General features: G+C 42.2%; 2 protein-coding genes across 2 annotated transcripts in view; one reads left to right on the top strand and one right to left on the bottom strand.

The window, feature by feature from the left end:
* LOC125892546 (cysteine-rich venom protein) overlaps window positions 1-25,988 on the top strand; it is a 201,552-nt gene that overhangs the window by 150,841 nt on the left and 24,723 nt on the right. The window lies entirely within an intron of this gene.
* LOC125892545 (raftlin-like) overlaps window positions 1-25,988 on the bottom strand; it is a 172,282-nt gene that overhangs the window by 144,801 nt on the left and 1,493 nt on the right. The window contains exon 2 of the mRNA XM_049582531.1: window positions 6,125-6,308. Coding sequence (XP_049438488.1) covers window positions 6,125-6,272 — 148 coding nt within the window. The 5' untranslated portion in view covers window positions 6,273-6,308. The remainder of the gene's footprint in view (window positions 1-6,124; window positions 6,309-25,988) is intronic.

Here is a 25,988-nt window from a genome sequence, read left to right as displayed (position 1 = left end):
GTCAGGGCGATGTTAACCTCCGTGTTGGCCTTCAACAAACATCATCCACGCAGCACTCTGTGGTTTTAACTATTCCATTGATCGACAGGTGGTGATAACAGGGCCCAAAAAAGTAGCAAGGAAAAAGCAGGAAGGAAATAGACTGCAAATATAGATGTTAGAAAATACAGGTTTCAGATAAGTCAGCTTTGCAAAGAGGAAGGAAATGCATTCAGCACTTTGTTAGAACATTACTCAACGTGTTTTGGTAAGGAACAGTTAATGTAAATATAAGTTTTCTGTTTGGAAGACAACTCCACAGGGCAACTACTTAATTTTTAGAAAACACAACTCACTGTTACTGAGAAGTATGTGACTGTTAGTAGTATAGCTGTGAGCCAGTTGTCAAGTAAAAAATGATCCCCAATTTTTGCAGCAGCTCACACTCTAAGTATCTGTATTTATGAGGAGGATTACAGCTCTACCAGAGACCTTTTTTATATTCACAATCTTTTTCTGTGTCTTAAATATTTTACAGGTTTCCTGTAGGAAAGAAAGTCCAGACATATGAATCATTGCCTACACTTACATACCTGGTACAAGGTAATTACAGCCGTGAGTAACACGCTAACCCTTCAACCCGAAAATCTGCTGATGCAGTGAAATGATTCAGCCACTGGGGCTGCACTGACAGACTCTGATTTCTCAAACTTAATGTGCTCCTATGGGAAACACACACACACACACACAGACACACACGCACACACACACACATATTTTAAGATGTGAACAATAGAGAAACATAGACAGAGGCATCCTGACAGTGACAGAGTGACTGAGTAAGAGGAAACTGATTACAGTAAGTACCAACCCCCACCATTACAGGGAATACTTGAAAATAATAATGTGGCCATGAGCCAAACACACACACACACACAGTTCAACAAAAGGGAGGCACCCGTCCACCTCCTGCCTCATCTTCCAGCCTCGCCCTCATGTCAGGTCCTGTACGAGGGGGGACAAAGGAGCCCGCCTGGCCCCCAGACGCCCACGTTCCCGGCTCCTTCATCCATCCAGTCCAGTCAGCCTGACAAACTAATGGAGACTAATCAACTGTCAGGGCGAACACTCCGAGCACTACATCTCCCGGCTTCCTGTACCAACCCCCCCCCCTCCACCTTCCTCCTCCCCAGTGGCCTCCCACCACCGCCACTAAACTCCCCTCCCACCATCATTTCAGCTATAACTGTCATGAGCAGAAATAACAGAGTGATGGCTATATATAGCACCCTCATATCCTCCCCGGACTGCAACACACACACACAAACACACACAGAGTCGTCCCTGAGCACACTAATTTCCCATTTGCTCACCTTAACCTTAATGACCTCTATTTTATATTTAACCTTTAATCCTAATTCTGCACCCTGATGTTAGATTTACCTTGACCTCAACCCCAGCTCTCATGTCTGTTGTCTAGGCAGCTATCAGCTGTTCAGACGGTCTGTAGAAGTTTACAGATGACATTACACTCTACTTTGCAAATCAATATATTTGACAGCTTCCTGCTGGCGGCAGACGGACTGAACTCAGTGTGTTTACAGGCAGTCTAATAATTTCATCATAATCAGTGTAAGCACAGTACTTTAGATTATTACAGCTGTCACTTAAACACTGGGTTATCTTACTAATAGTCAAATAATGGAGTTGGATTACTCTTTAAAGTGACTCTGGGTATTGATATGCTTGAGTCTGGTCTCCTTCTGTGTTTTGGTTCTGCGTTCAATCTGTAAAATGTCACAGGAGGGAACTGGAAGCACAGCAGTGTGTCTGAATAATGAGTGGTGTGCCCAGCAGTGGAAGCAAACGAAGAGGTTCTACTTGTACTTTGTGGAGGGATTAGCAGAATTACTTTGCTGTTATGGCTATTATCAGGAATATCAGATGTGTTAAAGTGCTTTGTGTGTTCATTAGTATTAAACACTTAATCTGAATATTCAAGGTAAACAGCATGTTTGTTATGTGAGTAAACACACTGACTGTGTCTCATCAGACAAGCAGAACATGTTTTATATGTGTACAAATATAAGCATGCAGTCATGCCACTTCAGTCTAATGCTTTGGGGAGTCAATAGACCCTTTTACTGTTCGTAAACAGTATGACGTTTCTGGGTGGGTGGGGCTTAGCTGGAGGCAAAACAATTCACCACAGACATTAGCTAGCGCTAGCTAGCAAGTTCTGTTGCCTTGTTTTAGACAATGGAGGAAGATGATGTGAGTGGTGCATTCAGAAATACTCACTCTGAGATCTGGAGCACACTCTGGCACAAACTGGACCGTTCAAAAATACAGAGCGCAGTCTGAATGTACTGTTCGGTTATCCAGAGCACCGCACTCTCAGAGTGGCAAAGCGCTGAGTGGAGTGAGTGTGTGATTAACTTAACCGTTTGTTAATTCATGTAGAAATATAACACTCCGTTTCTTGGACCAACAGGGCTCTCATTTTAGTGTAGAGTGTCAGTCTGAATTTATGAATGCACCACGTCAGGTGCTCACTGATGTTACTTGAATAAGTTACTTGAATAAGTAAACACTGACCAACGGGACCAGACTGGCCGACCCGTATGCTCTCACTCAGTGGATGGATGATGTCACAGGAAGCTTTGTGGTTGCTTACTATGCCAGTTTTACAAAGGAGGACGACACTTGAACACTTTTCAGTTTGTTTTGCTATTGAAGCTAGCGTCAGCATTCCACTATTCCTCTTAATCCCTCCCCAGTTTCTGATGAGGTGGACATGATAACCCTTAATACACATAACGTTATTCATCCCTACAACAGGAAATACTTTTTCCCTAACCTGATATGAAGTGTGCGCTGCACATGGGAGCATTTTTGATGACGGCCTCCGTCCAATCCTTTGGTCTTATCACATTTAACCATAGATGTCTTTGTTTTTGTTGACGGACAGTGGCGGCTGGTATGTGATAGAATTTAAGTTTTGAGCCATGACGCCTTCTATTCTGGCTCCCAATAACACAACAAGACGACATTTTAAGACTCCTATGTTTCCTACAGCTCTTTTGCAACTGAATCCTTCTACAATCAAAATTTCTAAAGAATACAAGCAACATGATCATTTTAGTGTGTGACACAAAAGCTAAAACGAATGACAGGATGATGGCACACTGACTTTCTTTTTAAATGTAGCTGATCGCACCACAAGTAGAGAGTCTTAAAGTCAGCAAACTGACTGGCAGCATCTATCAATTTGCTAACATTAGCCACCATAAGCCACTGGTTAGTAGTGGTCTGACATGCTGCAAAAACTAGGACAATCAATGCTCACCAATAGCCTGACAGTCGGCCTGATGTGTCTGGACCTTTAAATAAAGTCTCTAGAATTAGATTTTGAAAACTCTGAAAAATCTGTTGCTCAAAACAAAAGAAAAGATCTGCACACTGTAGCTCCTCTAAGTGCAATTTATTAAAACATCCACATGACGTTTTGAGCTAAATCTGTTGTCTCAGTTTAATCAATTAATTTAACCTAACCAGTCTAACTCTACCCCGTCCTAATTTAGCTCGGCTCATGTCCTGATCTAACCTAATATAACCTAACCACCTAATCAAATATTTAACTCTAAGTTTAGAACATAACAAGACAAGAATACTCCTCAGTACATGCTACCGTAGGTCTCTGCATGTCAGGAAGCAACACCCACCTCCTATCTCATAAACACCTTAGACTGAGGAAAGGAAGGGGAGGAAGGGGTTCTACCGGCCTTGTCTGTGTGTGCGTGTTTGTGTGTGTGTGTGTGTGTGTGTGTGTGTGTGTGTGTGTGTGTGCATCAGTAGAGGGATGCTCTCTCTTATGAAAAGGGAACTGATTAATTTCCATATTTCCATCCACAGCACAGGGAGCCCCAGATTCTCTTTGTCTGTCAGCAGCATCTTCATAGTTAACTCGTTTACATGTTTACAGCTCACCAGGCCGGTCAGAGCGCACAGCCACTCAGGTCATTGTCTCCTCAACTGAAACTAGCCGAAACATACTTTAGTCAGGATCCAACCTGTGACCTTGAACTAAACTGTCTCTCCACTCAGCAGGCCACCCTTTACTTTGTTTGCATCCCCCTGCCAGCGGGTCTGACTCAGTGCCATATATAATTGATGGCCGCCAGCAGGATGTTTGGCGTGGATCAGGCTGGAAAATTCTATATCATTAGCACAACTTGAAAGCATAACTGACTAATTGTGAGAAAAGAAATTACAACAGTGGCTGCTATACAGGGAGCAGGCGCTAATTAACACTCCATCATTACAAGAAAATACTGATGAAAATTACAGTCAGTGTGCTGTTACTGCATTTACATGAGTGATAGATTTATTCTGCATCTGAATCCTTAATGTTTTTATACCGGGGACACGCAGGTATAATGGCATTTTCAGACAGATTAATCACACCGGGGGTTTGCATTGCTCAGTAAAATACTACACACGGCAATAAGATGTAGATTGCACATCAGCCCCGTGAAAAACTTGTGAGGCACATTGCCTTCTCATCACGCTGAGGTATGATGCAGCAAAATGCCAAAGGCCTTGAGCTATTCATATAATTTCAATTGTGCATGTGAAAGGGGCAATAATTTAGATTTTTACGACCCCGCAGCACAAAATGACCATAACATATCTGCAAAAGGGAGCAGAGGGGATAACTGATCAATATCAACTTCTGCTATGCTGAGACTTCAGGATTTTAGTGCTCAACTCGAGGGGTTATATTCTATTTGGAATAAAAACTACTACTGAAATAAAAGGATTGAGGGTTGCGCCAAGAGAATATGAAAGTAGATAAGCTGAATTTCCTGTCAAAAACAATAAAGGTGAAAAATGATGTGACCCTGCTTTCAAAAGGGACAGTTCACCCCAGATTGCTGCTTCAAATAAGTTCAAAAACAGCTGCCCGCAGGCGCCATAACGGGAGATATGATGAACTCACTGTCTTTGGTTTAGTTTTACTCACTGTTTGATGATCCAGGTGCTTCGCTTGGTTTTAGAGTTGACTGATTTGCAGGATGTATGGAGAGTTGCAAGATGACATTATGAACTGATTGTCTTGACTGTCGCGTTCAAAAGAAATTAAAAAAGCAAAAATCCCCAAACAGACATTCCCCGAATAAACAGGCCTTTACAAAAACAAATTTAAAATCAATGGGGTATTAAACGACTTCATCAAACAATAAAAACCAAGATGAACCAAAAACACGGCGGTTAAAGACTGTAACATCTTCCACACTCCAAACTCACCTGAGCACACCTGCCTCAAAAAATAATAGGAAACTGGGACTTGCTAGAAATGGCTCTAACACCTCAAAATCAAAATATATATTTTCCTCTTACTTCAAGAGCTATTAATCAGGATGGCAGATGGCGTGATACTTGGGCGACACACCTGCCCAGTTGCAAGTCACTTTTCAAGACCAACATATTTAGTTGTTTTATAATGAGTGATTGCTGTGTTTCCAGTTCCAGTGCAACAGCAACCTGTCGCTGTTTTTCCAGCCGGGATAGTGCCACGAAACGCCTTTTTTTCTTGAGACATTGACAGCCTCTCCAGACAGGTATCTTAAGCCCAAGCACAATCTTTTCCTAACCAAAACCAAGTGTGCTTTGTGCCTAAACCTAGCCACACATTAACCACAGCGTTGTTGAAACGTAAAGAAACGCAAAGTTAACGTATCCATGGTTTGCACAAATGTACAATGCCAACAGTTTTCCTGACAATGGGGTTGATTGTCTTTCTACCAAACTGCCAACTGTGTCACTGCGCAGAAGGAAGCGTGCATCTACTCATTACCAAGAGGCTCGTGCTCATGACAAGGTCTGTGGATTATCTTAATCGTGACTTGTGGAAAGAGACATTGCGGTTGAGTTTTTCAATGTGTGCTTTGAGCATCATAAGTCAAATACCATCTAGTTCCATTACATCAAAGAGAAGGCAGCTGATATCGCCAACATTCGGCAGCTCACACCAAAACAATCTAGACTAATGAAAAGTGCTACAGATGAGAGGAAAAATATGTACTTTTGATTTTTGGATGAACTGTCCCTTTAAGCAGATTTATATAAATTCATGTCTTACCATCTTTGCCGATGAGGAAGTCCAGGTAGCGGTAGGTGTAGGCCACGCCCACCTTAGTCTCCACCTGTGGTCTCTTCAGGGTGGAGTAAATCTTCCCCGGACTGTTCTCCTCCGACGTCGGCTTCATCTTGCGCAGCCCGCAGCCCATGGCTCCACAGTGAGTCTGTCTCTCTTTGTACGGATCCTGCCAACCAGACAAAACAGGATGAGACAGTGTTTCATTGTCACTTGTGTGTTTCTGTGTGTGTAGCCAGCAAGTAAATGACTTAGTGCGCACAGGTTAGTGTGTGTGTGGTGTCAAAAAATGGAGGTAGCCTGTGGTGGAAGGAGTACTCAGATCCTTTATTGAAGTAAGAGTAGCAACACCACAATGGACAATTCCTTGTTGATATAAAAATACTGACATGATCATGCAAGTTTTAGCTCTTGATATAAATCTTTTTTTAATTATATAAATATTAGATATATAATTAGATCTATAAATCAAATGTTCCATTATTTTTTTTCTACCATCCCACGCAACCAAAGGTTTCCATTCATATTTATATGACATAAAAAATAAATCAATGAGACTCTTGACACTTGCCTCAGATAAATAATTCTTCACATTAAACAAGAAATCTGCATATCATTATAACTATGTAAGAGCATATTAATCTTACTTTATTTAATGATCTTAATAATCATCATTTTATACATTAACAAGAATAATATTATCTTCACAAATAGTTCTTTGCATAATTCTCTGACCATATGTGTTTGTTGCCCTGTTGAATCTGTTCTTAGCAGTGTCACCATGTTTTGAAATGAATGAAAGGCAATGGCTGCCTGGAATGATGAGAGCGTACAATTAATTTTTTAGTATGTGAACTGAAAATGTCATTTAGCATTAAAAGTAAACATACTCATCAATTAACATGGCCCTAGAACATAATCTTAGGCTGCTTTCAGACCTAGAGTTGTCTTGCTTTGGTCTGAATCAGGGACTGATTTTGGTACAAAGTTGCATAATTGCCTAGAGTTGGTTCATGTTCTCACGGCAGCATTTACAAGCAGACCAGATCAATCACAATTTCCGCGTAAAATGCGCGAAATATGCGGGACTTGCATGATTTCATAATCCTTGCATTTTCGTTGCAAGAGGGGTTTTCCTTGTGAACGCTCTCTGTAATGTACAAACAACTGTTGTGTCTCTCTGAGGCTTACTGTGCGCGTCACGTAATGAGACAGAGCGCGCACTAGGCAGAGTCAGTGTGATGTTTCTTGTCCTTCTGTGGGGAGGAGGGAAGAAACCTTCCAGTGAAATAACTCTCAATCTAAAAGAGCTGGTTATGATTTTAGGCATGAATGTGGGATTCGGCCTCAGAGTAGCTGCGCTCCCGTCATCTCTGATAACGAGACAAGACGGTGAGACTGAAAGCGCACGTAAATCACTCACTCTCTTACGAAGTCAGGGCTACGAGAAGTGCTGTCTTTAATGACAGTAGTTTGAGAGAGATTTGTGACAGAGGCTCGAAGGGAGGTTCTCCCAGAGCGCGTAACACCAGGGGTAAATCCCACTGTGGCGCTAAAGAGCGCATGACAGGTCTCTGTCGCCTGACTCCTTTCAAAAAGCGCTTAACCAGCGGGTGCGCAAAAACGGATCTCTCTCCATAACCTTCATGACATAATATATATTTTATTTATTTATTTTTACATAAGTTGTAGCATATTCTAGCTACAGAACTTGTTTGACTCAGCAATGTTTTGTAACTTTGAGCCATGTGTTTATTAAGGTCTGAAATAATTAGAAATGACTACATTAAGGTGGTAGCCTAGTGAGATCAGGGTGTTAGGGAATCACTTTTTTCCTCTTTTTCATCAAACCGCAGTTTTTGCAAGTTCCCACAATTTCATCACATGAAATTGCATATATATCCCGCATATTCCATCGCATTTTTTAAGAAAACGTGCTGCATAATCAAGGATTTTTGCCCGCAACAATCACAAAAAAAACTCCGCATTTTTCTGGAAGGACTGCCTTGTGTGTCACATTTATCTTGCAAGTGTACTCTTCTTCAACGTTTGCTTCACTTCCTGGATTTTTCCCACATGGAAATTCTGAAGAAGAGTACACTTGCAAGATAAATGTGACACTTTCTAATGTCACAATGGAGGGACAACTACGCAGGTTGATTTTAGCGCTGCTCATCGTGGACTATATTGCTGTCATTGTTCATTTTAGTCAAACCATACAGTTTGAAAACGAGGCGCGGCTCCAACTAGAAAACAATGTTTTGATGCATTGGATGTGCTGAATGTGCATATTAAGGCAGTACAGGAGGAGTTGCACATTAATAATCCTCCAGGACTGTAACATACTCATGTTTAACCCAAACAATGTGTCATGTGACTGCAGTTGGTTCAGATCCAGGTCGGAACACGTTCTCACCACAAACGAACCGCACCAGAGTTAATTTGTAACTGGACCGACACCACCTCTTCAAGAAGGTCTCAGTCCGGCTGTTTTGGTGCACACCTGAGTGTGATTGCTGTGTTCACACCTGCCCAAATGAACTGCACTGAGGGGGCAAACAAACTTGAGTTTGAACTAAACAGGGCAAACAGCCCCTTCATGAAAGTAACTAATAACTGTAGGTGTCAAACACATGCAGTAAAGTACAAAGTACAATCAGTACAAATATAATACAAGTAGAGAATAATACCAATTCAGAAAAAAAGGAGTGTGTAGAATTTGGGGGATTTATAATTGGCATTGAATACATTGGACGGATTTGTTTTTGTTACCTTAGAATGAGCCATTTATTTCTACATACAGAGCGGGTCCTCCTCCACTGAGTCCACTGATCAGACAAACCAAACACTGGCTCTAGATAGGACCGTTCACATTTTTGCGTCTTCCATCATAGCTTTCTTACAGGCTTTTCACATGAGAGAAGATTCAGTTCTGCCACCTCACCACTAGATGCCACTAAATCCTACACACTGGACCTTTAAGTACAGAATTTGAGTAAATGCACTTATTTACTTTCCCCCCACTGGGCATGGCTGACTCGGGTCAATCTGGATATGATTGAGGTCCAGATTAAACTCTCCGTGAAATACTGTACACACACAGACATGTACACACATACAGGATATGAAAGCAAACATTCATGCTCTCTGATATCCATGATTCCGCAGGGATTTCAAAAGGAAAACCAATAAAGAAGAACATGCCGGATAAGCGTCTGTAAATAAATAAATAAACACGACTAAATGAGCTTGATTTTTCACGGGTTCCCTCTCCCTCGTTCCCAGGGAGACCAAATTAACAGAGACAACCGTGGAAGAAGAGGAGGCCTTAAAGAGCCGGCACCATGGACGCCGCTTCACCCCAAATGGTTTGTGACAGCATCACTGCCTCTCTCTAGTGACTGCGTCTGGGAGCAGGTGACATCCTATTGTGTGCCTCTGATTAAACTCAAGGATGGATGGATGGATGGATGGATGGGTAGATGGCGGCGGTGCCCTCCCCTCCCCTTCCACCCCGGCTGATGAGGAACCCTCTCTATTATGCTCCTTACTAATTACACAACATCGCAGGGCCTTGGCTGGAAACTAGGAATCCGAGCCGGCCGCTGCTTCAGAGACAGGACAGGAAGTGAGGAGGGGCGGGGGGCTGGGATGTCGGAGGAAGGAGTGGGAGACGAAATAGGAAACGAGCAGACGGGGGCTCCGTTAATGAGGTGAGCGGCAAGAATGGAAAAGGTGAGAATCAATCAAGGGAGAGAGAGAGGAAATGGGGGTGGCCGGGTTGGAGATTGTTCGTCGGAAAATGGGCGAGGGGGGGCGGCAGCGGGTAATGCATGGCAAGTAGAGTCTGGAGAGGAAAAAGGGCGTGCAATTAGAGTCAGTTGAATAGAAAAGGGGTGATCAACGCACGATGAGGGAGAAGAGAGAGAGAAAGAGTGAAAGATGAGGCGGGAGATTCATTACGGCTGTCATGAAAGCCAGTGTTTCCAGTGGCGCTTACATGAATGTCTTTGTTGGGCTTTATGAATCTCAACGTGCATCACAATTGTATCTTTACAAGCCTCAGAACACCTCGCCGAAATGGACCACGGGCTGATGGACTTGTGATTAATACCCGAACACACTGAGTCCTGCAAACCGGAAACTTCAAAAAGCCTCCCGAATGGTTTGTGTGTGCCTGAGATGTACTGAGGAGTCGCGTCTTTGCCTCTATGCACGTGCCAGGCAGGGCTGATGTCTTGCTTCCGTTTTCAAGAACAAAAAAGCCAAACACAATGTGCCGAAGCTGGCATAGTCAAAGTCCCTAAAAGCGCTTCAGTCCCCCCTTAAATTGTCACTCAGGACTGTGCTGCAGTTCACCACGCAGCATCACAAATGGCTCTGCCATCAAAGAAAACAGGGTGAGAAAAAAAAGAGTTTTTCCAAGTCTTGGATTTTCACTGTTGCCTACAGTTACTTGTAAATAGCTTTTATCATTCCTACCCTGGAGAGAGTAGGAACAACAAGAGGGAAAGGCGAGGCTCTGTCATGTAGTCTACAAGAGCTGGAGAAGAGGTATTCAGAACAATAGGATGGGGGGCTTTGAGGGAGGGGTATGGAAGGAAAACAAAGTGGATGAGGAAAAAAAAAACGGAGGGGCTTGTATTTGCATAGCTCCTTGAGACCGGGGAGGAGGAGATGTGAGGCGAAGGAGTATTTTTAGAGCTGAACTGACAGAGGAAATGTGAGATGTTTATGATTTTTTGAGTCACTGTTTTCTTGCCTCGAACCTCTCCTTTGAGGCGGGAGCTCCGGGTAGTTGCAGCCCCCACAGCGCTCCGCCTCAGCTCCTTTACACCCTGGCGTTTTTTTGGGGGGAAGATTGACAGGCGGGGAGTCAGGGATGCTTGACATTGTAGACAGACTCTGGGTAGCTACAGAAAAAACAGGAAGAGGGCCATCGATTTCCCTTTTGCTGAATTAGCAACGATCCTTTTGCCATTTCGTTCTATCTTTTGTCTCTAGCTAATGGCATTTTGAGGTTTTATTTGATAAGAGGTTTTATTCGATAAGATTCTCCCCTCGTAAGCCGAGATTAACGTTCTTTGTTGTAGCTGGGATGCACTTAGCTTTGGCCCTCACAACCAAAACATCCCACAGCACTTTGTATTGTGCTGATTGTGAAAGGTAACCTCGGGGAGGTGCTTGTCTTTCACTGCCATGTTTTCTATATGTCAGTCAACAACCATTTGTCAGTCCGAGCTTTGATTTGTTTTCAGTGCTCATATTGATCACCGGGGTCACTGCCTTTGGTTCTGTGGGGATTTAGCACTTTATGAAAACTGAAATAATCTATTTTTGATCACTCTGGGGCAGAAAAACTCTACTGCAAGCTGAAAATCACAAAGCTCTGACATATTATCACCTCATAAAGTTGTTATTGCAAACTTGATATTGCTAACAGTTGCTGATTTACACACCCAGAAGACATGGAGCAACATTAGCGATCATTTAAAGCGCTTTTTCTCGCCACCTAACAAACCAATATTCTCTCTGAGTTCAGGTCTGTTTTGATATCCATTAACTCCTGAGGGAAATATGCTGCTCTTTAGATGCTAAATGAGACATTCTGTGATTGGGGGTACATTTCACATTTTAAAAAGTGCAAAAGTCATTTGCTCTCTCAATAAATAAATCATTCAAGTTAAAATATTCCTTCAATGTTATATATCCAGCAGGTGCAAAGCTTGAACATTAAAAACATTTTTCATCTTTTAAAGGAAAGGGTGTTTGTTGCAAGTTGCAATAGATGAGAGGTCGGCAACCTTTACTATCAAAAGAGCTGTTTTTGACGAATGCTAATAAAAAAATGAAATCAATGTGGAGCCACAAAACATACTTGAAGCTTTTAATGAAGATTAAACAGCCTGCCCACTAATTGCCTTTCTGGTCGACTGACGTTTGGTCGACTATTAGGAGGGCAGCCCCACTGAAATCAGGTCCAAGTTGCTGCCGAAAAATGACGGAATAAGAGCGAGGAGATTGTGAAGACAACTGCAGCTCGTCCAGAACGCTGCTGCCAGACTCCTCACCAACACCAAGAGAGTGGAGCACATTACACCAGTGCTTAAGTCACTGCACTGGCTTCCTGTGTGTCAAAGGATCGACTTGTTACTTGTCTATAAAGCACTAAATGGTCTCGGGCCTAAATACATCTCTGATATACTTGTACGTTATGAAGCATCCAGACCCCTCAGATCATCTGGAACAGGTTTACTCAGTGTTCCCAGGATCAAAACCAAACAAGGTGAAGCAGCCTTTAGTTTCTATGCTCCCCGCCTGTGGAACAAACTTCCAGAATATCTGAGGTCGGCTGAAACTGTCAGCTCATTTAAATCAGGGCTTAAAACATTACTATTTACTGCAGCTTACCAGTGAACTAGATATGTAACTTACTGTTAGGATAATCTGTAGCTATTGTTTTTATATTTGTCTGCTGTTGCTTTTGCTTTATGTTTGCTTTTTAAATGCATTTTCTGCACTGTTTTTAACTATTTATTGTCTTGCTTTTAGCTTTTGTTTTTAATGATCTCAAACACAGTTTTATTGTTCCTTTAATGTTTTATTTTAATGTATTTCTCTTGTAAAGCACATTGAATTGCCTTGTGTATGAATGGTGCTGTATAAATAAAATTGCCTTGCCTTGTGAAGAGAAATATCTGGGTCTAACAGTTAAAGCTAGTCTCTACCCTTGTCTGTCTCCACTTTGGTGCTCAGTAGTTAGCGTACAGTTGGAGCTTTTTGCGGGTGAGAGGAGAATTTTCAGGCCAAAACAATGAGCTAAAAGAGGCTAAAAAGCCTTGTAGAGTTGCAGACATGGATGATAATATTCGTAAGTGCTAATATCGTAGGCAACTGGACTTGTTGCAGAGTCGTAGGGGTCATGTGAGCTCTTATTTTCAGAGGCGTAAAGGTCACAATGTGAGTCGTTGACCCACCTGGCCACCATGTGAGTCGTTAGGGTCAGGTGGGACCAGGGGTGAATGGGTGTGAAGTCGTCTGGGGAGGGATCCCAACGACCCCTATGACTCTGCAGGGGTTCCCACCCATACTGGGTTTAAAGCCTGCAACTTCGTACCAGTCATTTAGAACTGAAGAAGCTTCTTGGATGAGAGGAGAAACGTCTTCAAGAAACGCAAGCAAGTCCAGTTGCCTATGATATAGCACTTAGGATTACCATGACCTGGATGACTGAGAATCTTCACCGACAAGTTGGATGATAATACTTCACATTATGTTGTCATTTGAGCCACTGTTCATAAAGAAGTTGTTGAGCTTTAGATTATTCTGAGGAATTGGAACTATTATAGTCATGGCTGTTATGTAAGTGCGGACGATAATTGTACCAAACCCCACCTGATGTCTGCACTTAGAGACATCACAGCATCAGCAACAAGAAGCAACTGCAGCAAATGATTTTAATGCCGTCTGACTGACATCTTCCCCGTATTACAAGACCATGTTACAAGGCTTTGATAACAACATTGCTGAGATCAAACCCAGCAGCATGGGAAGCTTCAGAGTGGATTAATGGAAGAGGACATTAATTAGGACACTGTGTTCTTGTGTTCTTCGCCATGTACTCTCCCTTTTAAGCCCGCTCTCTTCCGCTCTCCTCCTCTCTCGCGCTTTATCTCCCTCGCCCCTCTTTGCCTTTTTCTGACTTTTGATCTTCTTAATCTGAAGTGGGGAGCTAGCAAGGCCACGTTTGGTGGTGGATATTGCTGATTCAGTATCATCCGCACAGAGTCAAGGGCTCTCTGAGGCGGGGCGGTTGGAGAGACCATCACTTAGGACAAGACTGACCTCACAGGAGAAACAACAGCAGTGGTTGTTGGTTGAAATGCTTCAAATGACCTGTGTTTACAGTGTGTTTCCCTCACAAGCAACCTCCTGAGGAAAATGACAGTGCTGGTCATTTTTTGAAATGGCATTTGAGGGGTCAATAACAAGGGCTGAAATAACATACCACTGCAAAAATGGGAAGGGTTCATGGGTCTATTCCCCTTATGTGTTGCAGCAACAAGGAAGTGCTGCTTATTTTGTCTGTTAGCTTCCTGTCTGCACCTTAAATGGCAATGAACATGACCAGTTTTATAACATAACAACAGTGTGACGGACTGCCAGAGCTTGATGAGAGACTCTCTTCTCCAGCAGTCTGACAAACATCAACTACTATTTACAAAGAGGTGCTAATTAGATCATTTCTCTCACACAGCGCTGAGATCAGCTGGTCGTGCACTAATAGTCATGGTCACTGCTCAGGATGTGTTGGCGTTTGTTTTTTAGCATGTGTTAATAACAATATGATAAAACAGAAGTTGTCTTAGTAGTTAAAGAAGTAAAAAGAGGTGCAGGTACAATATTTTTGTCATCCAAAGAGTCACAATGGACACTCATCTAATAAATGAGATTACTGGCCAACAACGCAGAAATCCTTTTGGCCCAGTTGTTGGGTTGGATCAAAACTTGAAAAAATGTTGTTTAATTGAAAAGAAGGAATCTGAAACTGTTTCAGTAGGTGTTGTTCAAAACTGTTTGTAGGATTTGGATACCTTCAATCCAAAGTTTGGGATTATCTAGATCCCAGTAAAGGCATGGATTTCAGGTACAGAATACAATAGAACTTTAAGATTGTTCAAATATATATACATTTGTTCATATTTGCACTTGGCTTGTTAACCCGTTACAGTGATACAATAGATAAAGTAGACATTACCTATTAAGGCTTTTTAGTTCCTGATTTACCAGATTTTGTCCCCATGAAATAACCTCACAAATAGGTGTCAGTATCAAACAGAAAGACTTTAATAAGTAAACCGAACTCCCTCTGCACAGCCAGTCTCAAGGATCAGGTGCTGGTCGACCACAGGAACATCTCAGATAAAATCATTGACATAAACCACCGCTCACTGAACTGAATTACTGTGATTTTATTAAGAGTGAACGTGTTTCGCCTGTGGCGTCTTCAAGTTCGCTCAACACAGGTGTGCTAAATATACATAGATCACATGACTAATTATCACAGTTATTTCATTTTTCTTTAAAAGAAATGTAAAATAACTGTGATAAATTTTCCCCTTAGAAACACCTTCTTCAACATACAGTTAGCTAAGCTAGTTGGAAGTTGGTTAACACTGAGCGAAACTTTGCGCCACAGATTGTCTTTTTAATCTGAAACCTGTGGTGGATGTGGTGTTATCAGGCCATATGACCTCCTCTATAACGTGGACATGTGTCCCCAACTTTGAGAAATCCACAGCAGGCTGTGTGAATCAGGAGCGTCACATTGGACCTTTGTATTTACTATAGACGGGAATTGAAGAGGAATTTTAGAGACAAAACACAAGATCAATGAAGCCTGTTACTCAGAGTGAAACCTTGTTTCAGATTCTGTCTCCTACCAACAACATACTGTATGCGTGTGTGTGTGTGTGTGTGTGTGTGTGTGTGTGTGTGTGTGTAAAATTCTCGACACTAGCTGCAAGTCACACAGCACTTTAGTGAACTTTATCCTCTCTGATGAGCTCATGCAGAAATAATTGATCATGACCATCAGTTGGACCTTATATATTATAATGTGTATAAATATTATATAAATAATATTATAGAAACATTTTGTGTTGTGATGTTTCAGAACTGTTGCTGTGTTATTGTTACGTTTCACTCAGTTTTTATTTTTTGATTTATCAGGGAAATTCCCTGCAATGATGTGCTGATACGCGTAGGCGTTACCGGGGTTACCAAATTAGCTTGCTTAAATATAGGCTATACATCATGCATACATCAGCACAGAACAGAAGATGGCTTTCTTAGCAGCTCACCATCAGCAGATTTTGTTTTTCAATTCATGCTGAAGTCACAAAGTCTGTCAAGAAATCCTGTTTGTTTTGCTTTTCTTTGACACAACAAAGAGTTCAACTGACAGCTTTCACACCAGCCTAAAGGAAGAAGTTCGACTGAACTGAACCAAACAGATCGTGTGTGAAAGTACCATTTGCTTAATCTTAACCAGAGCCTAACCACCGAGCTGGCAAAGGAAATGCTCTTATGAGCTGTTTTTCTGGAACAAACGCTTACAAACAAGCTATTTTGGAGAAAAGTCACAGGACACACAGCCGACGTGTCCAGTAGCCTGACGTCTGCTCAAATGATCCCCTCACCCTCTGAGCGTCAGCTTCACTCTCTCCTTCTGCGGGTGACAGCGTCAGCTGAAAATGTTAACACACTCCCTCTGGAAATCCCCCACTCTTCCCTCTCTTCCTTCCTTCCGTCCTTACCACCTTGAATCCTCACCTAAGTGGGACAGAGGATGGCAAAAAGAGGGACCCATGAGAGAAAGAGAAACAATGGACACTGAGGCAGGATGTTAATGCTGCAACCTTTGGTGATTATAGCCCTTTGAAGAGAGCGGTCTACAGTGTGGAGCTGCTTATACTGCATGTGCCTTTTACATGAGCTTTTTATTCAAACTGTTTTAAAGATATAGTCCACCAAAAAACCTGTGGTTTGATTTTAGCACTGTCTGCCTGTAGGCTTGAATGGTAGCTTGGTGCCATGTGGCTGAACAGACAATAACTCACAATGTTAAATGTTGTCCATGCCTTATTGAGGCGTCTGATGTTCAGTTTTAGTGGCAGTTTGAAGGAGTTTCAAAACTCTATTATAATGATATTGTCAAACCCTAGACTAAATGACACTAGATATAGGTCTAATCTATGGAAACACTGGTTTGGCAGTCTTTTGTAATCTGTTTTATTGGGGTCTGTGATGTTTTGTTTTTGTTTTGTTTTGTTTATTTTATTATGTTGTTAAATAGTTAAATACACTTGAAACATTCAGCTTCACTATAACTCGCAGCATTCACAAAGCAATTGTCTTTATCTGGACACCTTTTCCCCACAAATACAACATGCTAATGTTATTAGCACAAACCTATGGCATTTTACATTGTATAAATTAGCCTAGCTGCTAGCAGACTTTTCCTCTACTCATAAATCCAGGGACAACAGCAACATTTGACAAAGGTAATGTTACATAATTCAGCTCCATTAAAACTCAAAACATTCACCGTCAAAACAACTGTCTTATACTAAACACATTTTCCAAACAAATACAACATGCTATCGTTATTAGCACAAGCCTATGGCATTTTACATTGTATAAATTAGCCTAGCGACGAGTGGAGATTTCCAATACTCTTGTGAAGCCAGGATGAACAAGACTTGGAATGCCATTTTGTGGAGACTTTATTCTCTTCACTATTTATTGTTTCTTATCTGTGAAATTAAAGTAAATAAAAGCTTCGTGCCCACTGAGAGAAATAGTTTCAGCTTAGACAGGAGCAGACAGGAGATGTGCGTCACTGCAACAAGTAGTAACATTTCTGGGTAGGTGCACATCAGGCTACAGAGTAGGCTCTATGTCGATGCGAATGCTAACTTTTTGCGGTGCTCTAGACAACCGAACAGTAATTTACGAACGGTCAAGTTTGTGTCAGAGTACACTCCGGCACTTGCAACGAGTATTTCTGAATGCACCACCAACTTGCTACTAGAGCTGGTTAACGTCTGTAAAGAATTGTTTTGCCTCCAGCTAAGCAAATATAGTGGATTAAAAAGCCGATCGTCATTGTTTTCATAATTTCTGCTACTTATGTAGAGAAAACTGCATCACTTTAATTTACCAGTGTACCATCTAGAATGTCATGTTTTTTGTTACACTGTCTAGACATTGCACACTGGTTAAAAAATTTAAATTAATAATTTCCTTTTAAAAGGCCATCACACAAAGTGTAAGTATTGTGAGTAGATACATCATAATGTGAGAGGCCCCTGATACATTTCTACCTTGAAAATGCAACACAAAGGCTCAAAATTTGTTTTTGGAGACATTTCCACATCTAAACCATTACGCCCTCCCAACAAGGAGGCCACGGGTGCCAAAGGTGGAATTGCTTTTTCAACTCACTGAATTTGTTATATTTGCTGTGAATGCCCAAGGACGATACACAACAGCAAGCGTGCAGGAGGGGGGAAAAAAAGGAAGATGAGGGGTGATGAGTGAGGCAGAGAGAACAGGCGAGTAAACAATAGTGTCTGTCTGAGATTCTCCGCCGTTTCAAGGCTCCGGGTGGCTCCGCAGATCGCCATGGCCTCGGCCAACCTCATCTCCGTACAGTCTCAAGGCCCGGTTACAGTCTGTCCACACACACACAAATACACACACGCGCGCATGCATCGAGAGAGCTATTGCCATGGGAACCAAACCCCTCTATGACTATTCCCTTCTCAGGAGAATAATAGGCACCAATCTTTCTCAACCTCGCTCTTTCATTGTCGGTGTCTCTCTTCTTTCTCCATTTCTGGGCGCTATAAGCTCACACCCCTCTTCATCCATTCCTCCTCCTCTTTCCCACTCCTCCATGTGCAGGAGCAGACACTCATGTCCTCCTGTCCCCCTCCTCTCCTCTCCTCGCTGCATGTCCCTGACAGTCATGAGTTTGATTCGTTACGTGCATCCACGCTGGATTTGTACAGTTCTCACAAGTGAGAAGCGAAACGTTGTCTCAACCCGACTGAAACAAACACCCTGTTAAATGTTTTCAAGCTGCAGCCAAAGCAACACGGTGAAAGAAGGAGTGTTTGTCATTTCAAGGAAGCAGGAGACAGAAATACTTAGAAAAAAAAGGAAAGAATTCTTTGGTTGCCCCCTTTGCAATTTTTCTCTAAAACACCGAGGGGTTTGGAGAGATTTTCTGTGAGTGACTCATTGCTTTGTGTGAACTTGCTCCAGGCAGGTCATTTTTTATTAAAGCCAGCCGAAGCCAAGTTCTTAGGTTTTCAGACACCCTATCGACATGTCCGTGTTGAACATTACCCAATCAATACTGCTGCAATTTTCTTGACCACCCATTACAACAGGAGTCAATTTGCCTTATAGAAATATCAAGGGGGATGTTTTTTTTTTCTTTGTCTTTGCTTCGAGGCAAAGCTACTACACAACCGGCTGAATATTGGCTCTTTTGTTTTCCGTCTTGCCTGGAGGATTCATCCTAATATGCCGTCTCAGGTCTAGGGCAATGCCAGAGGCTTGAATAACTTAGTATCTTCAAAAGCACGATCACTGTCACCTAGCAGGGGAGTGAGAGAAAATAATCTTTGCCCGAGATCTTGTAACTGAGCATTTCAGAGGGAAAAGATGTGAGACTTGCAGCCGAGGCTGCAATCTAGATGACACCCTGTCATGAGAACTGCAAAATTCACACCTTATCTACCAGTGTGTCATTCCGCCATGTTTACTGCCCAAAGTTTTATATTACTGCCAGTACGGATGCCAAATTGGAACAAATCACAGCAGTTTCTATCCAAAATGCACCACATCATAAAAAATACCTGGAATGAAGCACTGAATACTTCAAAAGTACAGATAATTCTGCCAACCACAGAGTAATGTGTTATCATTATCTAATTTTTGTACTTGCTTTGATTTTACAAGACTAAAAGTCACCTTCTGCAACTTATTTTGAAATCAAATCCTCCATATATTTATATTTCATCGCATCCCCGATGTGAAGCTTCTGCGAGTTTCTCTCTGGCATCAAACAGGCGCAGCATGAAATGAGAGTAGAATGAAATTAAAATGGTTTAAAAATAACCACCTTTCAATTAGACGTACCCTAAATATTCCGGAGTATAAAATGTTCTTGTGTTTTGTTGTGTCGGTCTGTGGGTGTTTGTCTATACATACTGAGTGGAGAGGAGTACACACTGTGGTTTACACCAGCCAACGCTTGCCAATTACCTTAATCAAATTTCACACCGCACGGGGGGATTCACTGTGCCCGGATCAGATAGCAAACATAAGTTGATTAAAATACATGTTTGCTAAAAGACTGGAGCGAAAGAAAATCAGCACAGGTTCAGAAAATACACAAAGTGATGGCTGAGAGAAAGGATTCAGAGAGTAAATGAGTAAAGTTTTAAATCACAGTGACGGCTACTGTATGTTGTAACAGACAGGTTCATGTGTCAGTGTTCAGATAAATGTAGACTGATTTTAAAGGGTTGGCCCACCAAAATTACAAGACGGGTATTTTCTCCCTTTGCTTAGCAGTATTTAGCCATGAAGTTAGTTTAGTTTTGTGTACCCAAGGTTTTAAGAACCCGACTCTTAAAGGGGCACTCCACTGATTTTACACATTGAGTTCAGTTTAGTCATCAGTTCTGTACTACCCAGCTTGTTTAAATTTTTGTATAATGTCTAAAAGAAAGATGACAATCACCAGGAAAAATGTCGGCATTGTACATTTCTGCAAACCACCGATACTTAACATTTGCATGTTATTATGTACCGTAAAACTTCACTTGATAGCCCGGGCTATTATTTGCTTAAATCAGTGAAATCAACACATTCTCACTCCGATCTTGTCACATAACGACGTTTGGTCGTGGACTTTCCACGTCCAGATACGACGTGAAAGGTACCCTGGGTGCGTTGGTTGTTGACATGTCAAGTTCTGTCTGTTACATGCATTGTGTTCTTTAAAAATACACTTCTGTTTTCACAGGAAATTTAAGGTTTACATACAGTCGTCAAAATAAATGCACTATGTCGGTAAAACACTGTGAATTGACTTTTTTTTCCTTCCACAACAAACACACATGGTTTGATTTAGGAGAAATGAACAGGGTTTGGCATTATACCGCTCTCTTGGGTGAAAGTCAGTGTTTGTTGGACCCATCCACAGCGCCACCCACCCACCACAGTCGGACTTTCGCCGCCTTAACCTTTGTCCTTGTGCCCCCGCATTTCCCCCTGACACCACTGGGCGCCATTAAACTAGAACGGCAACTGGCTGCGTTTGATACCGACGTTAATGGATGCCTTTTTTCATGGGTTTCTGACTCTGAATCAACAGGCCTATATTTAGGACAGGCACCTATATGGGACAGGCCTTTAATTCCTTTCACACAAAACTGTTGCTCAGCAAAGATCTGGATTGTTTACTCAAACCAGTATGAATATTAGGCTTCAGATAACGTATCAGTTATGAATCATTCATTCAATCTAGTGCCAGCAGACAGCATCAGAGAGAATGTGAGTTATGGCACTCAGGGATTACGGCACCCAGCATGCCAACACAACACCACTTTATCCTATCCGGTTTTATACATCAGAAGAATTTATATTAAAAAAATTAACTGCTTGGCAACCAGACCAGGCGTCTAATTGAGAGAGGCTTTTATTTGTCAAAATGTGTAGCCACACCGGGCTAGTAAAAGGGACTGCACGTTTAATTGGGACTAGGCTTTTAATTGAAGTTTTATGATAGCATGTACTCTGAAATGTTATGTTTCAACAAGCTGTGGTTAATGCATGGTTAGATTTAGACACAAAAAACACTTGGTTATGAACCCTGAAAAGATAATGTTGTGGCTTGAAATACAAAAGCAGCAATGTCTGTAAAAAACGACCGCTTTTCATGACCCTATCCCCGCTGGAATAACAGCAATGGGTCACCACGAAACAGCCATGTTTGGTGCTTTAAAAGCTGCTGGAAACACAGTAATGACTTGGTAAATTGCAACCAGTTTTGCTGTTTGTTGATGTCAACCAGTGGCCTAAAAGATGTAGCTAGAGTGATGTCATCCATTGGTTTGTGGATTCCTGTTTTGAAGCCTCAAGTTCAGCATTTTGGATGTCCGCAGCGAGGGGTTGATCTGACTCAGAGACTGGTGTAGCAATGCCTCACAGACATCCTGTGACTCAAGTGGCCCTCCCTTAAATATGTCTGATAAAATGTGAGTTACATTAAAACCCTTGTACAGTTGTTATTAGCTATAGAGATGAAAACCTTTTTGTGTACCAGGCTGTAAACATGTTTATTTCGGCTGTAAAGTTGGGCATTTTAACACGAGAGTCTATGGGGATTGACTCGCTCTTGAAGCCAGCCTCAAGTGGCCATTAGAGGAACTGCAGTTTTTGGCACTTATGCTTTGGCTTCATTTTTCCGACCTGGAGGTTTCTGCTTGGTCTCAGCTTGGTGACATGTCGGGCTCTAGTTTCCCGGCACAGCGCAGGGTGGCGAACCCCGCGCAGAGCTAGTTTCGAGCAGCGCAACCCGAGGCACGCTCAGTTTGGTAGTTTGGCAGACTGAGGTGCGCTGAGATGGGTGTGGCGGCGCAGCAGGGGGAGGTATCGACAGATCCAGCTTGGCGCAGTGACAGTTTCGTGCCAAAAGGCTTCGCCCAAGGTGTGCTAAAAGCTCGCCAGCTGAAACCAGGTCTACTGTCAGCGCAGGTGGAGCGCAGCCGGTGTAAGCCGAAGTTTGGCTGACCAGCGGACAATGCGCACACGTCATCAAAACCTTACAGGTTTCCAGAATGTCAGGCACATTAACAATACAATAAATACCCCAAAAAACATTATTCAATGCAACTATCTGCAATCAGCACATAAATGTATCTCTTTATCGACTGTCCCGTCACATCTGATGATCTGATGTCAGATCAAAGGGGATTGGCACCGTTTGGCACGTGTGGCACGCGTAATGGAAACCCAACACACAGCTGCAAACTGATGAGTTCACATCCCTCTCAGCCAACCACAAACAGCCACAGCATCAGATAGGGAGTATATATTCATCATCTGTCATCTTAGAAAAGTCAAAAGAAAAGAAACAGAGTGAGACTGCGAGAGAGAAGGAGAGAGAGCGCGCACGAGAGAAACGCAACATTGATTTACAATTGTGGTGACCTCCTCCTAGGCTACCTTTGCATCATCAGCCCGTGGAGGTCTGCTCGCAGTTCCGTATATTCGGACTTAGTTTGGACCTCCCAGACCAAAACATCAGTTTCCTCCTGGGAGAAGTTTGGCCATCTGATGCTGCTGCTCTCTTCTGCCTTGGCGAATTGAGTAAACTCTCATTACGCCTTCCCGCGGCGCATTTAAGGGCGAGGAGAGGGGCTCATTTGATTGGTGTGATGTGTGTAAAACCCACTCCACGCCTTCTCTCCTCCCTCTTTCCGACTTGTGCAGGTAGGAGGGACGGAGGTGGGAAAGACGAGTAGCTGCGCCAGTGCGCACGGTTTGCCAAACTTGCAAAATGCGCCTGTCCACACCCAGTTGGTGAAGCGCAGGTGCACTGCGCCCCCGCCTCGCCCGGTCTGCGAAACTAGAGCCCGTCATCACCATTCCCTCCATCATCACATGACAAAGTCACCTCATGCACTAAGTCACTTAGAGACATGTATATGATACTGGAGTAGAAAGAAATGGATATGTACGAGTCCGGAAATCTCTAAGATGCCATTCAGTTGCATTATGGGAAGTGTAGGATGTAGTGTGAACCATACTGGATACCAAAAGTCAAGATAATTTGGCCTCTGCTGCTTCAATTCTGTCTCTTACAGGTCCCCAACTTAATAGAAGCACAGCAGTAAAACATCGCAGTATCCCTGCAATTTCTAATACATCATTATTAAAGGGACATGGGTTAATCAAGTCTGCAGTTATAAATGTTAGTAAAGTCATTAATAAAGAGTCATGACTTCATCACTTTCTAATAAGCCATCACCAAACATTACCAAGTCGTCTGCAGCTCTAAATGGTAATAAATCACGAGTAAAAACGTTTTTACCACAATCAGTCAAGCCTACAGCTGTAAAGGTTAATAACTTGTTAATAAATGGATTTAGGTCCTGGTGCCCTGCAGCCCTTTTCAGAAGGTGAGTGCTGAGCTGAGGAGCTGCGGCTAAAATGACAAAGAAAGAAAATGTGGTGTTCTTATTAATGGACTTTCCCCTGAGTCATTAGTAAGTTATAAGCTCTTTATAAAGGGAACTGTATTAGGAAGTGGTGTCTAATTTTTCAATGCTGCGAGTACCTCAGATTAAATTACATTCAACTCCATTGTACTTGGTTGGCATAAATCTCCAATACAGATATTTCAAATGTGAGGAAAGGGAATAAACAGGGCTGGGTGATATGGACAAAAATTCATGTCTTGGTATTTATAGGCTGCCTGGTGATACACGATATATATCTGGGTATTTTCTATGAAATGGTCTACATGTTCAGAGCCACATTTGAGATGTCACTAACAGTTTTATAAAAACAGACTGTGATCAAAATGCGAAGACGGGGATTTTATTTTCCTGCTTGAAAATATGCAGTTGCTCAACAGTTACACCCCCAAACCACTGGTCGAAAGTGCCGTTTCTTTGGAGTGCTGTAAAGATTAGTTGATTCAAAACACACATTAAACACACATTAAACACGGATTAATAGAGACTATTTCAAACACAAGTACACAAATAAGCTTCACTAAAACTCACAGCATTCACAGACAAACACTTGTCTTTATCTGGACACATTTTCCCCACAAATACAACATGCTAACGTTTTTAGCACAAGCCTATGGCATTTTACATTGTATAAATTAGCCTAGCAGCTAGCAGAGTTCTCCCCAACTCATATAAATCCAGGGACAACAGCAACATTTAACAAAGGTAACGTTACAAAATTCAGCTCCATTACAAGTCACAAGATTCACCAACAAAACAACTGTCTTACACTAAACACGTTTTCCAAACAAATATAACATGATAACGTTATTAGCACAAGCCTATGGCATTTTACATTGTATAAATTAGCCTAGCGAATAGCGGAGATTTCCTCTGCTCTTATGAAGCCAAAATAAATCACACACAAGACTTAAAATGCTATTTTTGTGGAGGCTTTATTGTCTTCACAATTTATTGTTTCTTATCTGTGAAATTAAAGTAAAGTAAAGCGTGGTTTCCACTGAGGGAAATGGTTTCAGCTTACAGAAACAGACAGGGAGTGTAGTTACATTTCTGGGGAGGTGCACATCAGGTAACAGCTCTAAAAAGTGTTGCTGGAGAACTTGTTAGTGAGTGAGTGGGGCAGAGCTGAGTGTGAGAGAGAAGAAAGAAAGAATATAAATAAATAAATCTGGAGAGTGACACATATAACTAAAGTTAAAAGAGAAAATGTGCTTTTTTTGTAATTTGGGTGCATTAGCCCTTTAAGGTAATGGTTTCTTCACCTTTTGCCCTGTGTAATGATTCACTTTTCGACGTGACATTGTAGCGAAGCCCAAAACCACAATCACTTCCACATTTCCAACAGCCGAGCTGCAGAGCATCCAGCAGCCATATGGGGCTTTCTATGGAGTGTTTTCGTGTGTATGTGTGTGTTTCCAGTGCGTGTCTGTGTGCTCATGTCATGTGAATGTAAAGCATGTATGCATGCTCACGTGTGGCACTGCATGAGTTCACTGTATGTTACACGCATTCACTGCATCTACCCTTTGATTTACACACTTGACATCAAACACACGGCTGTTTATGCCCCCTGTGCACGTGTGTGTACAGCGTGTGTTTACACTGTGCTGTTGTCAATGAATCATAAATGTGTTTTTGTTTGTATTTGTGTATTTTGTGTGTCATGCGTTTTACATGTTGTTGCCTGCTTGTTTTGACTGTTTATGAAGCTACATGTGCGCATAAATATGTTGTGTGTCTTTTTGTGTTTATTCTGGTCTGTGTGTGTGTGTGTGTGTGTGTGTGTGTGTGTGTGTGTGTGTGTGTCATATTTCAATGTTTGTATTTGTGGAGCTGCCCATATGCTCTGTGTTTTATAGGTGATTTTTTTCTTTTTAATGCCCCTGGGTTTGTTTATCTGTGTATGTTTTCCATGCATGTGTGTGTGTGTGTGTGTGTGTGTGTGTGAAACAGACAGACTGAGACAGAGGCAACTCCTGACCCACCACCACTGTAGAGTT

This window comes from Epinephelus fuscoguttatus, linkage group LG8, assembly GCF_011397635.1.
Source record: "Epinephelus fuscoguttatus linkage group LG8, E.fuscoguttatus.final_Chr_v1".
NCBI lineage: Eukaryota > Metazoa > Chordata > Actinopteri > Perciformes > Serranidae > Epinephelus > Epinephelus fuscoguttatus.
This window is presented reverse-complemented; position numbering and strand designations above follow the sequence as displayed.